Source organism: Eschrichtius robustus, chromosome 13 (genome assembly GCF_028021215.1).
Source record: "Eschrichtius robustus isolate mEscRob2 chromosome 13, mEscRob2.pri, whole genome shotgun sequence".
Taxonomy (NCBI): domain Eukaryota; kingdom Metazoa; phylum Chordata; class Mammalia; order Artiodactyla; family Eschrichtiidae; genus Eschrichtius; species Eschrichtius robustus.
The window spans coordinates 41,251,461-41,267,894 of record NC_090836.1 but is presented as its reverse complement, the minus strand read 5'-3'; the positions used below and the strand labels follow the sequence as shown (position 1 = coordinate 41,267,894).

At 41.9% G+C, this 16,434-nt stretch overlaps 1 protein-coding gene across 3 annotated transcripts in view; it reads right to left on the bottom strand.

Annotated features, from left to right (window-relative positions):
• Positions 1–86: 86 nt before the first annotated feature.
• The window catches only part of SPMIP11 (sperm microtubule inner protein 11), a 110,606-nt gene continuing 94,258 nt past the window's right edge, over positions 87–16,434 (bottom strand). For 2 of the 3 annotated variants that reach the window (XM_068559825.1, XM_068559827.1), the window contains exons 2-5: positions 12,333–12,489; positions 2,643–2,765; positions 689–833; positions 87–259 (exon numbers count right to left, since the gene is read on the bottom strand). In XM_068559825.1, coding sequence (XP_068415926.1) covers positions 211–259; positions 689–833; positions 2,643–2,765; positions 12,333–12,387 — 372 coding nt within the window. In that variant the 5' untranslated portion in view covers positions 12,388–12,489 and the 3' untranslated portion in view covers positions 87–210. The remainder of the gene's footprint in view (positions 260–688; positions 834–2,642; positions 2,766–12,332; positions 12,490–16,434) is intronic. The other variant, XM_068559824.1, reaches the window with a different exon arrangement.

The following is a 16,434-nucleotide window of genomic DNA, read 5'->3' as shown; positions in this document are numbered from 1 at the left end:
ACAGTCCTGATCTCACGGGAATTTGGGTATTGGAATAATTTCCCTCCCCTTCACTTCCAGGGCACACAAGTCACTTCTAGTGCAATCTGTTTATTCCATGTTCTCAATCCCCTCCTCCCATTAGTCAGCCATTGGAACCAGGACACCTCCCTCTGTCCCTCTTTGCCCTCCATCCAGAGTTTATCTTGTCCTTCTGCAAACACTTCCTGCTCAATACAGACTGAAGTTTCTGTCATTGAGAATAGAGTGATCCATAAACCTGGAAAAGAGAGATAGGGTCTCAGATTCAGCCAGGTTAGGCTGGATGGCGGCGGGGGGTGCTTAAACCTGGAATGGGCAGAGGTAGTGATGAAGAAGTGGGGCTACTGCCAATGGATGGTGGTTAGAGGGGTGCGAGGTGGCAATGAAGGGAGCCGAAACACCCCAGGCCTCCCACAGGAGTGCTGTAGATACTTGTATCTATTCAGAAGTCATATCCATAAGGCAAAATGCAAAGACACAGACCAATCTTTAGTTCCTTTGAATGCCACCACTGCCCAGATTCTGGGGCCAGTTGTCCCTGGTAAGACCCAAACTTCCTATTCCATTTCCCAACTCTGACTAGAAATGAAAGAGTCTCCAAGGATTTCAGTGAGGGGAGGGAGGAATACTTTCCTTGATCTCCCCACCCTCACCCTTCCAGCCTAACCTGGTCATTGGGCTTTTGATGAGGCAGTGGCAGGGGCTCCGGATCCATGGCATGGTTTCCTCTGGGTGCACTCCTGGATTGTGGGACCGCCAGAAGCTGAAGTTCTGAGCATCAGTCAGGGGGACTCTGAAGACCTGATTGGGGACTGAATGGTTGGGGGAAGGGCAGGTTATCCAATTGCTTAGAGTCGGCTGCTCCCTTTTGTGCCTCAGGGCATCACAAGCCCAGCCTAGCAACTGGGCCTGACCAGGTGCTGAGAAGTCCTGGAAATGTGGTCACCACACTGAGTTCCACTTCTGGATTCCAGCATCTCGCACCCTTCATGGTCAGTGGAATCAGTCTTGGTTCTTCCTGCCTCTACTATAAGCCCATCTCCAAGAGAGCTTTCCCCAAGTGCTAAGGTGGTGGAAAAACAAGTGGTCAACCCACTTGGTTTGTTTTCTTTCTTTCTTTGGCCGTGCTACGCGGCTTGTGGGATCTTAGTTCCCCGACCAGGGATTGAACCCCGGCCCTCGGCAGTGAGAGCACAGAGTTCTAACCACCCTACGCACTTGGAAAATGTGCAAGGTGAGTCTACTGGTTCTTTTTTTTCCTTCTTTGCTCATTTCAGGTAATTCTCTGAAATTTAGCAGTGATACTACCTCATGTTTGGATATTACTAATATCATTTATCAAGTACCTGTTATGTTCTAAATGTTGTATTAGGTATTAGGTGTTTTTAAAATTTTGAAATAATACCAGACTTACCTAGATTTTCTTTTTTCTGGATTTTCACTCTTTATTTATTTGGATAAATCTAATTATACCAGTGTATAAAATTTGTATATTTTTAAAACATAAAATTATAGCCTAATATTCTGGCTGTATAGTCTCTATAATCATTATTTTTAAAAAAATCCCTAATATATATTGAGTAGATGTTATATTTTTCACTTAGTTGTTTTCCTGTTAATTGATAAAAAGCTTTTAAAAAGTTTTGCTAGTAGAAATAACAGATATTCCTCTTCATGCATACCTTTTTTAATTTCTGAAAGTATTTGTTTTTTTAAATTAAACTTTAATTTTGAGATAATGATAGATTCACATACAGTTGTAAGAAGGGGAAAAACAGATCTTGTGTACCCTTTAGCCGTGTCCTCCCAGCCCCCACCTTGGTAACATCTTGCAAAATTGTAGCACTTTATTACAACCAGGGTATTAACATATTGATACAGAAACTTCTACCACCACAGGATCCTGGAGTTGCCCTTTTATAGCCACATCCTCCTCCCTCCACCCCCTGGTGATCAATAATGTGCTCTTCAGTTCTATAATTTTGTCATTTTAAGAATGTTATATAAATGGCATCATACAGTATGGGATCTCTTTTGGGATTGGCTTTCTTTACATAGCAGAATTCCCTGGAGATTCCTCAGTATTTGCATGTATCAGTAGGTTGTCCTAGGTGCTTTTTTAAATGTACATTTTATCTAACTTTCACAAAAAATGCTACAGTATTATTGCGATTTTCAGATGATGCAGAGAGATTAAGTGGTTGAAGGAATTTGCCCAAGGTCACACGGCTTGTTTGGAGTTTAAACTCAGTTCAAATTCCAAAGCTTTGATCCTCACAACAATTCTGTAAGATTGGTAGAGTAGGCATTTTCTGTTTTTTTAAATGAACGAGGAAGCAGGTTAAAAAAGGATAAGTGATTGCCCAAGGTGAGACACTTAAAAGAGACAGAAATAGTACTCACACCTGGATCTTCTGCTTCCAAGTCTGATTCAGTTTTTATTTTATCTTGCTTACCCCACCATTCAAGTCTACTTTCTCCTTCTTCTTCTCGGTCTCTTCTTGGCTCTTTTTGCCCCCATCCTCTGCTCTATAACAATGCCCCACCACAGCCCAGCCATTCTTTAGGAACTCAGACACATCTTTTCTGCCCCTGGCATGTGACAAATCCAAGATACTTACATGTCTTTAACAACACCTTCCGTACAGCTTCTTGGTACCTTGTGTGGCTATTCTGGTGCACGGAATGATTCCCATCTTCTGAGATAATAGGGGGAAGCCTAGTGGGCTCTGGTTCTTTCTGGTCTGAAATGAGAGCAGACTTGCCCTGAGTACTTAGCAAATGGGGTTATTTGACTTTCTGAGTCTCTGGTCTCCATGCCAACCAGGCATAGGGCAGGGATCTCTCCAAGCCACTCACATCCAATTCTCAGGATCTCAGGAGTCAAATCAAAATGCCTGTGACAGAGGGGAGGGAGGGAGAACAGTGATCAGACCTTCCTCACTACTCTCTTGCTCCTCCTCCCTGACTCCTGGGTTTTGAGTGGCCTCCTGCTAGAATCGGGATATTGACAAATACTTAGGGTTAGCGTAGGTGAAAAAGGCCCCTTGTCTGGATGGATATTCCTTTCCTGAGATTGGCATATTTGCAGAGCTTCAGTTGGTCTAATAGGGGAAATTATGTTTAAGCTAAGTGTTGGAGGATAAGAAGGGATTCATGGGACATAGTAGTATCAGGAAGAGCGTTTCGGGCAGCAAGATATCAAGTGCGTTAGAAGCGCTAGAGAGGTCTCAGCTTGCTGTTGATTTAGAGCTGGACTGATGCTGGGTAAAGTGGAGAGGGACAGGGCCAGCAGCTGGAAAGGCAGTGTAGAGTAGGGTAGTGTAGACTTAGCATTCTTATGGGGGTTTAGGAATCTCCTCTGAGGCAAAATCTGTATCTTACAGTGACTGAAAAAACCAGACCTTCCTTACCCAGTGCTATGGTCTGAATGTTCCCATCCCCCCCAAATTCACATGATGAAAACTTAATGCCCGAGGTAATGGTATTTGGAGGTGGGGCATTTGGGATGTGATTCATGAGGGCAGAGCCCTCATGAATGGAATTAGTGCCCTTGTAAAAGAGACCTGAGAGAGCTTCCTTGCCCCTTCTGCCATGTGAGGAAACAATAAGAAGTCTGCAACCTGGAAGAGGGCCCTCACCTGGCATCCTGATCCTGGATTTCCAGCCTCCAGAAATGTGAGAAATAAATTTCTGTTGTTTATAAGCCACCCAGTCTATGGTATTTTGTTATAGCAGCCTGAATGGACTAAGATACCCAGCCTCTCGTGTAGCGAGGCCATGGGCAAAGAGTTTTGGTAGGCCAATCAACACATCTTCTTCAGATTTTGAATCAAAGATTGGGGTTGCAAAGAAGCTGGGACCATGTAAAGTCTTTTTCTATTGATGGAAGTTGGGGCAGTGAAGTTGCATCTTGTTTCGAGCAGCAGTATCCGGGGCCCAGTGTCCTTGGTGCCAGCAGTGCCCACCACAGCATCGAATGCAGTGGTGTCTGTGCCCAGCCAGGTCTGCAGCATGATTCTGAACATTGTTTCTGGTTACCCTCTGCCAAGCTTTGTTCTCTGTTCCTTCTACAATTTTTATGTGTTTCCCAATATTCCTTTTTTATAAACTACTTCATTGTATAACAGACATAGAAAAAGTTGTATATATTTAATATATACAACTTAATGAGTTTGGAGGTAAGTATACACCTGTGAGACCATCACCACAATCTATGCCACAAACATATACATCACCTCCAAAAATCTCCTCCCACCCTCTTTGTTTATTGTTATTATTATTATTTTTTTTGACAAGAACATCTAACATAAGCTCTAACCTCTTAGCGAAGTTTTAAGTATATAACACAGTATTAACTATGGGCTCTGTGCTGTACAGTAGATCTCTAGGACTTATTCATCTTGCATAGCTGAAATTTTGTACCCTTTGATTACTACCTCCCTGTTTCTTCCTCCCCCCAGCCTCTGGCAACCACCATTTTATTCTCTGCTTCTATGAGTTTGACTATTTTAGATTCCTCATACAAGTGGTATCATGTAGTATTTGTCCTGTGTCTGGCTTATTTCACTTAGCATAATGTCTTCCAGATTCATCCATGTTGTTGCAAATGGCAGGATTTCCTTTTTTTTTTTTTAAGGCTGAATAATATTCCATTGTATGCATATACCACATTTAAAAAATTCAGGGACTTCCCTGATGGTCCAGTGGTTAAGACTCTGCCCTCCCAATGCAGGGGGCCAGGGTTCGATTACCTGGTCAGGGAACTAGATCCCTCACGCTGCAACTAAGAGCCTGCATGCCACAACTAAAAAAGATCCCGCATACCGCAACGAGGATCTCGCATACAGCAACGAAGACCCCGTGTGCTGCAACTAAGACCTGGCGCAGCCAAATAAACAAATAAATATTTTTAAAAATAATAAAATTTTAAAAAATAAAATAAATAAAAAACCCATTCATGCGTTGATGGACATTTATGTTGCTTCCATAGCTTGGCTGTTGTGAATAATGCTGCAACGAATATGAGAGTGCAGGTATCTCTTTGAGATCGTGATTTCAATTCCTTTCAGGATATATATATCAGAAGTGGGATTGCTGGATCATATGGTAGTTTATTAATTTCTTGAGAAATCACCTTACTGTTTTCTATAGTGGCTGCACCCATTTGCATTCCCACCACAGTGCACATGGGTTCCCTTTTTTCCTCACCAATGCTTGTTATCTTTTGTGGGTTTTTTTGATTATAGCCACTTTAACAGGTGTGAGGTGACATTGCGGTTTTAATTTGCATTTCCCTCATGATTAGATGTTGAGCATCTTTTCATATACCTGTTGGCCATTTGTGTGTCTTCTTTGGAGAAATGTCTTTTCAGATCCTCTGCCCATTTTTTAGTTGGATTTTTTTTTTTTTTTGCTATTGAGTTATAGGAATTCCTTATATATTTTGGATATTAACCCTTTATCAAATATATGGTTTGCAAGTATTTTCCCCCATACTATAGGTTGCCTTTTCATTTTGCTGATTGTTTCCTTTGCTGTGCAGAAGCTTTTTAGTTTGATGTAATCCCACCAATATTCTTTTAATAAATTCATGTTCTGCTTAAATCGGCTAGATTTGGCTTGCATCTCAGAATCCTGAGCTTGTCAGGAACTGGGTCAAAATTTGCCATTCTCTCTTGAAATTGTTGAGATTGCTGACTCACCTCTGGTGTATGGTGGGGATGCCCCCTCTGTTTTAATTAATAAATTAATTAATAAATTAATTAATTTTTGGCTGCATTGGGTCTTCGTTGCGGTGCGCGGGCTTCTCATTGCAGTGGCTTCTCTTGTTGCGGAGGAGAGGCTCTAGGCGCGCGGGCTTCAGTAGTTGTGACTCGCGGGCTCTAGAGCGCAGGCTCAGTAGGTGTGGCGCACGGGCTTAGTTGCCCCGCGGCATGTGGGATCTTCCCGGACCAGGGCTCGAACCCATGTTCCCTGCATTGGAAGGTGGATTCCTAACCACTGCGCCACCAGGGAAGTCTCTCCCCCCACCCCCGTTTTATAGTCCTTCCCCAGCTCCTGCTTTTCCCCTTCATCCTGCCTGGCCCCGCACATTCGTCGTCATCTGTCCCTCCACACTCCCTTTTGCACTCCAGTGGAAATCTCCTTTAACATTCTCTGAGACAATGACACTATCAGAGTGGGACACTGTTTGAATCCCCTCCCTTGACAGTTGAGGGCTTGGGCAGGTGGAAGCCTGGACTGAACTAGGGGCTGAATTTACTTCATCACAGGTTATAGCAATGAGGGGCCATTTCCTAGAAGCAGTGTCATTTGAGTTTGGTCGTTTGACTTTGGGCTAAGTGAGGGTGTCAGAATGTCTATGGCCAAGTAAGTGTAGACGGAGGAGAAGGAGCAAGAGCATGTTCCTAGTAGGCAGTGGGACCTGGACTACAAGTAATTATTGGTCTGGGTGCAGGTGACAGTGGGAGCTCTTTATTGGGTCCCGAGGCCTCAGACTGTTCTTTAGGGTACAGCCAGATGATGCTATTATCTCAGTTTCCAAGTAGTAGTCTCCCAGCTTCCTGTATGGGTTACTGTGTGCTTGGACAGTATCACCCACTTGGATGCCTTCCTCTTGAATCAAGCACCAGTTGGCATATTCCTCGGATCAGTATTTGGCGAGCTGGAAGATATTTTTGGTAACTCATAGCTTCTGCAAGCTGCCAAGTTTTGGAAGCCACGTGAGGTGAAGGGTGGTGAGGGGTAGGTGAGAATCATGCCACAGCTACTTGTGAAAGGGCATATTCTGGGTAGAGGGATGCAATGAACTCTTTATAACTCCACCATGGCAAGGTAGATGAATCCATCATTTTGTTGGTAGATGGTATAACAGAGGTTCTTCATCCACCCAGTTAATACTATACTCCATATGTTTTTTGTGATAAATAGATATGAAGGACCCTGCCACTTTCTTCTAGAGCCAGGCCATAAATTAGGAGTTGCCATAAGACCAGATTTAATGCTTTGAATGGACCATGAAGGACATATGGGGTAGTGCAAAAGTACTTGAGTGGATCTTCTACTTTTCCAAATTTATGTTGCAGATTTCTCAATAGTATAAGCTTCCCAGGGCCACTGGGATGGTCACAAAATCTTAGTTTTCCACTACTTTGCCCATTGCCTCTGTTAGCTGGAACTGGGGCTGATTGGCCACAATGTTTTCGGGCTGAAGAATTTTTAGAATGGGTCTACCTCAGTGGCTCCCAGAATTCTGACTTTCAGGTTAGGGTATTTGCCTGTCTGTTCCAGATTCTGAGTACATAGTGGTGATAATATCTAACAGACATTACTTGCAGTTGTCTTGAAGTTGGTGTCACTGCAAGCAGAGTAATACCACCCTGACTAGAAATTTATACAAGATCAGTTTGAGAGAAAATGTTGTGGTACTGTACGTAAAACATGACTCCTGTCTAAGGGGTCATATCAGATGTGGGGCATTAATCCCTCAAAGCTGACTGGCGCATTAACATGGATTGAAATTGGCTAAAGTATGTTTTGAAGGCTATCTTGCACTTATTGTCTTTCCTGAGATAAGGAAATAGTCAGTGCTTTGGGAGGAAGTGGACAAGAGCATAAACCCAGGGAACCAGACCAATTCCCAGGGCACATTTTACATATGGGGACAGTTCCTTTGCCTCCAAAAATATCTTCCTCAAAGTGGTGCACTTGTTCAGGATTCTGAACACGGGAGGTGGAGGGGGCACAAGATAACAGAGAGGCTTAGTGCCGGTTGCAGACTGCTGATGTAAAATGGACTACATGGATCTTCTGGAGATAACAACAATAAAAAGGGCTAATAATTAGTGAATGTGCTCAGCACAACTATAAAAGGTAGGTACTGTTACTATCTTATTTTGTAAATGGAGAAACAGAGGCCCAGAGAAGTTTAGTGATTTGCCCAAGGTCACATAGCTAGCATATGGCAGAGACCTGAGTTTAACCCAAGCAGTTTGGCTCCAGAGCCCATGCTCTTAACCACCGCATTAAACTGGCTCTTGAAATCATCTCATCAGGCCTTCCAGGAAAGACCAAGGACTAAGGAAAAACATGAACTGATAGAACTAGCCTCTTAATGGGCTCCCCTGTGTACAGCTCAATGGGGGCCCTGTCAAGGGTGTCTGCTCCACTTGGAGAAGCCTTGAGTTGGGAGAGAGACATGATGATATTACCTTGTTCTAGAGGCAGATCCCTGCCTCCCTGAGATTCACTGAACTGTGGAATATCATTTCCTATGGCCAGCATCGAGGGAGCAGAGAGGACTGGAACCTGGTGGGCTAGTCATCGGTGGATTAGATCAGTCCCAGTGAGGAAAACCAGTGGGGAAATGCCAAGCCCCTGTGGAAAAAGTGGTCTATCTGCTGCAACACAGACACAGTCATCCACCTTGGAGGTGCCCACTCCCTAGGCTCTGGCAGATTGTAGCTGTGAGTAGCTTGAGTACCTTCTCCCTTCTGGTTTCAGGTGGATGGGGATGATGGTCTATAGCAGCTATGAGACATATGAGTGTTTCCAAAATACATTTCTGTAACTTCAGTATGTCTATCCATTTAGAAAGGCAGAGGGGCTCAGAGGTTTTGGCCAGTTCACTCTTGGCTGAATTGTGCCATTCATGCTCCTGTTTGAAAAGCCAGAACTACAGTGCCCTCTGCTGGAGTCTAAGAATGGCATCTCCAGCTGTCTCCCAATAGCGGGTCACCAAATAGGCAGCTAGGAGAGGTCAGGAGAACTAGGAGACTGAGCAGAGGACATTCCAATCAGGGTGGGGAAAACCACCTATGGGATCCCTTTGACACGATCCAGAAAATGAGAATACAAGTGATATATGCTCGGCTTTTACCAAAGATTTGAGATACTTTTTCTTTGAAGAGATTCATTTGGAAGTAAGAGCAACTTGGAGGACTCATTAGTGAATTCCTCTGGGAGAAGTAATGATAAAGGCAGCAGTGGAGGAAGATGGAGTGAGGCCCTTTGGATGTGTGGAGCTTGGAGGTCATCGTGTCTGTGGCTGGAGGGCAGTCACTAGAGAGTCTGGCAGGGAGAGGTCATTTGTTTCAAGCCAAGAATAAGTATAAGCATTCTTAACCACCCACCCCCATTGATTTGCCTCTGAGACACCTGTCAGTGGGCAATGCCCTGAGTGTAGATTTGTGTTAGGATGATGTCTGGCTTGACCTAGGGTTTTCATATAACAAGGCAAGGGAGTTGTCTCAGCAAAGGGCCAGATAAGGGAATTTTTCTGAAATTCTGACGCTCCTGGACCAAGAGGAGTGTCCAGGTATGACGCTAAGAGTAGGTGGGAGAACAGGGTTCAAAGCAGGTGGTGAGATAGATTCAGCAAAGAAAAGGACAGATATATGGCCATGCTCCCCTGGGCAGGACAGAGAAGGGAAAGCTTAGGCACTCAAGGTGAATGAACACAGGAAGCTGGGCTGAACCTCCAGGGGCAACTAGTAATATTATCAGGAAGGGTGAGTCTGGGAGGGGCAGGAATCTACTGATTGGTAGACAAGAGAGTTCTGGTCACTGGTCAGGGATGCTCTTCTGTGGGCAGCTGCAATTGACCAGGCTCTTTCAGGGCCTGGATGAGCTATCCTTTGAAGCCAGCTAGCATTTGTTGCTTCTCAAGGAATCTTATGGTTAAAAATATTGCTTTCCATGGGAATTCCCTGGCGATTCAGTGGTTAGGATCGGCACTTTCACTGCCAAGGGCCCAGGTTCAATTCCAGGTTGGGGAACTAAGATCCCACAAGCTGTGCAGCCAAAAAAAAAAAATGTACATATATATGTGTGTGTGTATATGTGTGTGTGTGTGTGTATTGCTTTTCAGGTACCCTATCCTGGCAAGTATGTTTTGAGTAGCAGGACAAAGATATTCCAGTCAGAGGAAAGGTATATATTCCATATGTAAATAATAACTTACTTATTATGGTTTATAACTTTTCTTCCAATCATCTGTTGTACAGTTTTATGTGCTAGGTCTTAGCTGTATTACATACATTATATAATTTAATCTCCACAACAAATCTATAAGGAAGGCATTATTAGCTCCATTTACAAGTGAGGAAACAGGCACTCTGAATTTGCTTAGCGAGTTAGCTCCATGAATCTGAACAACTTTGAGTACCTGATAAAAATGAGTTTCTGAAGTCAAGGATAGACCAAAGTATGCTCTCCACACCCAGTTTTCCTCTTTGGTTTTTCTATTTTGGTTCTTTATCAGGAGGAAAAGAAAGGAAGGAGGCAGAGACTGGCAGAATATTTAGTTACCTGTGTTGACTCATGTCTATGAGTTTTCATTATGACTATAATAAGGAAAGCTTGAGTGGGCCCTCACATCTACTAGAAGGGAAAAAAAACTTTCTTCAAAGAAAAATTGTGAATGACGTAAAAATATCATTATAGTATGTGTTAAGAATGAGAAGTGTTAATAAGTTCATTTTAATGGTTGCTGTTAAAGCCCTCACTGAAGGGCCAAGTAGGAGTGTGGTTGATTTGAGCATGGAGAACAGGTTGAAGTGCTAGTACAGGGGGACAGAAAAAGGTCAAGCCACTTGAGTGAATGTATTAACAAGGTGAAATCAGCCAGAAAGAGAGCAGGGCCAGAGAATCATTCTGAAGACAAGTGTGAATGACAAACTAGAGTCCTGCAAGATCACATGGAACTAAGGGTGAGCACAGTCAGGAACTGTGTGTTCCTTGAATTAATGAATGCAGAAATTGGGATTAGAAAGACTTGGGTAAGCAAGGTGGATGGATGTTGTTTTCTAAGAGCCAAACAGAATGCTGTATTTTCTCCATACATACTTTCCCAAACCAGTTCTGAAGTAATAGAAAGGTATGAGCCAAGTTCCCTGTTATGGTGGTCCACATTCCCAAATCTCTGCCAGCTGACATACTGCAAGCAACCTCAGCAGCACCAGGATTCAGAACCAGGTGAGCTCTGTTGTACTTTCCTGTTGATATGTTAAATAAGGTGAGAGCTAAGAGCTTTCTGTTTAATTTAGGAACATCACCATGGATATGAGCATTGGTGACTAGACACATAAGAAGTTTCAGTGGAGTGGTAGGGGCAAGAGCCTGATTGGCATGGGTTCAAGAGAGACTGGCAGGATATTTAGAGACAGAAAGACCAGACAACTCTTTTGAAGAATTTTTCTGTATGGGGGTGAGCAGGGAAATAGGATGTAGGGCTTTAAGATGGAAGAAATTATAGCATGAATGTATGTAGATAGGAATGGCCAGAGATAGAAAAACTGATGCAATAGAGTGTGAAGAATATTGGAGTAGTGTCCTTGAATAGTCAATAATATGAGATCTGATGCACAAGTGGAGGGGTTGGTCTTAAATGTGTAGACCATTCACTCATTATAATAAGACATATACAGGCACAGATGCAGGTAGATGGATAGACATGATTTTGTGAGAGGTTATAGAAATTATCTTCCAGTTGCTTCTGTTTTCACTGTGAAATAGAAAGGAAAGTCATTATGTGAGAGTGAGGATAGGAGATGAGGTGTTAGAGGTTTGAGGAAAGAGAAGGTACGAAGTGGCCTTCAGGAGAGTGAGAGAATGCATAGAACAAGGAAATGTAGTCTGACTTCTGGGCAGCCATAGCGGCCCACTTGAGTTTAGTGATCAGGAATTTAAAGTGAGGCCAATCAGCATGGTTGTTTTTCTCTTGTCAATGAGTATAAACTACTTTCCCCAGGAGTTTTGGTATAATCAGGAGTGGGAAAGGGGAGAAGGTGGTGGAGAAAGAAATGAGGACAATAGCTTGAGGGGACCATTTGGTCAAGGGAGGATTCTTTTTTTTCCCCAGGTGGAATGATTACAGCACATTTGTATACTTATGGAAATGATCTGGGAAGAGGGAAAAAACTGAGGGAGAGGGGGATAATTACAGGAGCAAAATCCTTGAGGAAAGTGTGGATGAGATCCAGTACACAAATGGAGTCAGTTCATTCATTGTACCAGAGGGAAGGTATAAATGCAGTGGAATGTTAGATGTGATGATGGAAAGTCTCTTTAGATTGCTTCTATTTTTAGTTAAATAAGGAGCAAGGAAGTTATTAGCTCAGAGTGAGGATCAAGAGGGGATTTTAGAGATTTGAGGAGAGAGGGGGCGTTGCCTTGAGGAGTGGGAGAGTGGCTAGGGAAATATAATAGGATTTTCAGGAAGTCCCAAGTGCTCACTTGAGATTTGTGGTTATGGTACTAGTCATTCTAGGAAGACTAGATGTCCTAGGAGGAGGGCCAAATACACATACCTTTGTCTTCATAGGTTTCCCTGGAGCTCCACACTCCAACTCCCTGGAGTTTCATAGCCTTATCCTGAGCTTCTAGAGTCAGCCTATGTGCCCTGGAGCTTGGCCATGTGGTCCCAGACTTCAGCTCCTGGGCAGCTCAAGTGGCTTCAAGGGAATACTATGAATAGAACATAATTACTATTGAGTGGAATTTTCAGATGGAAGTCTGAATAACATGGTTGAAGCCAAACTTGGCAGAGGGTAGCCAAGTTCCCTGAATGTCTTTGTGCATAGATATTTCAGGATGTGCACAATTAAAATGACTTGTCAAGAACCTACAATACGCTGCCACTTGACGGCAAAAGACACACATAGATTGAAAGTGATGGGATGGAAAAAGATATTTCATGCAAATGGAAATGACAAGAAAGCAGGTGTAGCAATACTCACACCAGACAAAATAGACTTTAAAACAAAGTCCATAAAGAAAGACAAAGAAGAATACTATATAATGATAAAGGAATCATTATATTATGAGAAGAGGATATTACACTTGTTAACATATATGCACCCAATATAGGAGCACCTAAATACATAAAACAAATACTAACAGACAATAAAGGGAGAAATTGACAGGAATACAACAATAGTAGGAGACTTAAAAATACCTAGAAACAAATGACAATGGAGATACGACGACCCAAAACCTATGGGACGCAGCAAAAGCAGTGCTAAGAGGGAAGTTTATAGCAATACAAGCCTACCTCAAGAAACAGGAAACATCTCGAATAAACAACCTAACCTTGCACCTGAAGCAATTAGAGAAAGAAGAACAAAAAAACCCCAAAGCCAGCAGAAGGAAAGAAATTATAAAGATCAGGTCAGAAATAAATGAAAAAGAAATGAAGGAAACAATAGCAAAAATCAATGAAACTAAAAGCTGGTTCTTTGAGAAGATAAACAAAATTGATAAACCATTAGCCAGACTCATCAAGAGAAAAAGGGAGAAGACTCAAATCAATAGAATTAGAAATGAAAAAGGAGAAGTAACCACTGACACTGCAGAAATACAAAAGATCATGAGAGATTACTACAAGCAACTCTATGCCAATAAAATGGACAACCTGGAAGAAATGGACAGATTCTTAGAAATGCACAAACTGCCGAGACTGAACCAGGAAGAAATAGAAAATATGAACAGACCAATCACAAGCACTGAAATTGAAACTGTGATTAAAAACCTTCCAACAAACAAAAGCCCAGGACCAGATGGCTTCACAGGTGAATTCTATCAAACATTTAGAGACGAGCTAACACCTATCCTTCTCAAACTCTTCCAAAATATTGCAGAGGGAGGAACACTCCCAAACTCATTCTACGAGGCCACCATCACCCTGATACCAAAACCAGACAAAGATGTCACAAAGAAAGAAAACTACAGGCCAATATCACTGATGAACATAGATGCAAAAATCCTCAACAAAATACTAGCAAACAGAATCCAACAGCACATTAAAAGGATCATACACCATGATCAAGTGGGGTTTATCCCAGGAATGCAAGGATTCTTCAATATACGCAAATCAATCAATGTGATACACCATATTAACAAATTGAAGGAGAAAAACCATATGATCATCTCAATAGATGCAGAGAAAGCTTTCGACAAAATTCAACATCCATTTATGATAAAAGCCCTGCAGAAAGTAGGCATAGAGGGAAATTTCCTCAACATAATAAAGGCCATATATGACAAACCCACAGCCAACATTGTCCTCAATGGTGAAAAACTGAAACCATTTCCACTAAGATCAGGAACAAGACAAGGTTGCCCACTCTCACCACTATTATTCAACATAGTTTTGGAAGTGCTAGCCACAGCAATCAGAGAAGACAAAGAAATAAAAGGAATCCAAATCGGAAAAGAAGAAGTAAAGCTGTCACTATTTGCAGATGACATGATACTATACATAGAGAATCCTAAAGATGCTACCAGAAAACTCCTAGAGCTAATCAATGAATTTGGTAAAGTAGCAGGATACAAAATTAATGCACAGAAATCTCTTGCATTTCTATACACTAATGACGAAAAATCTGAAAGTGAAATTAAGAAAACACTCCCATTTACCATTGCAACAAAAAGAATAAAATATCTAGGAATAAACCTACCTAAGGAGACAAAAGACCTGTATGCAGAAAATTATAAGACACTGATGAAAGAAATTAAAGATGATACAAATAGATGGAGAGATATACCATGTTCCTGGATTGGAAGAATCAACATTGTGAAAATGACTCTACTACCCAAAGCAATCTACAGATTCAATGCAGTCCCTATCAAACTACCACTGGCATTTTTCACAGAACTAGAACAAAAAATTTCACAATTTGTATGGAAACACAAAAGACCCCGAATAGCCAAAGCAATCTTGAGAACGAAAAATGGAGCTGGGGGAATCAGGCTCCCTGACTTCAGACTATATTACAAAGCTTCAGTAATCAAGACAGTTTGGTACTGGCACAAAAACAGAAATATAGATCAATGGAACAGGATAGAAAGCCCAGAGATAAACCCACACACATATGGTCACCTTATCTTTGATAAAGGTGGCAAGAATATACAGTGGAGAAAAGACAGCCTCTTCAATAAGTGGTGCTGGGAAAATTGGACAGGTACATGTAAAAGTATGAAATTAGAACACTCCCTGACACCATGCACAAAAATAAACTCAAAATGGATTAAAGACCTAAGTGTAAGGGCAGACACTATCAAACTCTTAGAGGAAAACATAGGCAGAACACTCTATGACATACATCACAGCAAGATTCTTTTTGACCCAGCTCCCAGAGAAATGGAAATAAGAACACAAATAAACAAATGGGACCTAATGAAACTTAAAAGCTTTTGCACAGCAAAGGAAACCATAAACAAGACCAAAAGACAACCATCAGAATGGGAGAAAATATTTGCAAATGAAGCAACTGACAAAGGATTAATCTCCAAGATTTACAAGCAGCTCATGCAGCTCAATAACAAAAAAACCAACAACCCAATCCAAAAATGGGCAGAAGACCTAAATAAACATTTCTCCAAAGAAGATATACAGATGGCCTACAGACACATGAAAGAATGCTCAACATCATTAATCATTAGAGAAATGCAAATCAAAACTACAATGAGATATCATCTCACACCGGTCAGAATGGCCATCATCAAAAAATCTAGAAACAATAAATGCTGGAGAGGGTGTGGAGGAAAGGGAACCCTCTTGCACTGTTGGTGGGAATGTAAATTGATACAGCCACTATGGAGAACAGTATGGAGGTTCCTGAAAAAACTACAAATAGAACTACCATACGACCCAGCAATCCCAATACTGGGCATATACCCTGAGGAAACCATAGGTCAAAAAGAGTCATGTACCAAAATGTTCATTGCAGCTCTATTTACAATAGCCAGGACATGGAAGCAACCTAAATGTCCATCGACAGATGAATGGATAAAGAAGATGTGGCACATATATACAATGGAATATTACTCAGCCATAAAAAGAAATGAAATGGAGGTATTTGTAATGAGGTGGATGGAGTTAGAGTCTGTCATACAGAGTGAAGTAAGTCAGAAAGAGAAAAACAAATACAGTATGCTAACACATATATACGGAATCTAAGGAAAAAAAAAAAAAAAAAAAAAAGGCCATGAAGAACCTAGTGGCAAGACGGGAATAAAGACACAGACCTACTAGAGAATGGACTTGAGGATATGGGGAGGGGGTGGGGTGAGATGTGACAGGGTAAGAGAGTGTCATGGACATATATACACTACCAAATGTAAAATAGATAACTAGTGGGAAGCAGCCGCATAGCACAGGGAGATCAGCTCGGTGCTTTGTGACCACCTAGAGGGGTGGGATGGGGAGGGTGGGAGGGAGGGAGATGCAAGAGGGAAGAGAAATGGGAACATATTGTATATGTATAACTGATTCACTTTGTTATAAAGCAGAAGCTAGCACACCATTGTGGGGCAATTATACTTCAATAAAGATGTTTAAAAAAAAAAAAAAAAAAAAAAATAGTAGGAGACTTTAATACCTCACTGACATCAATGGACAGATCTTCCAGA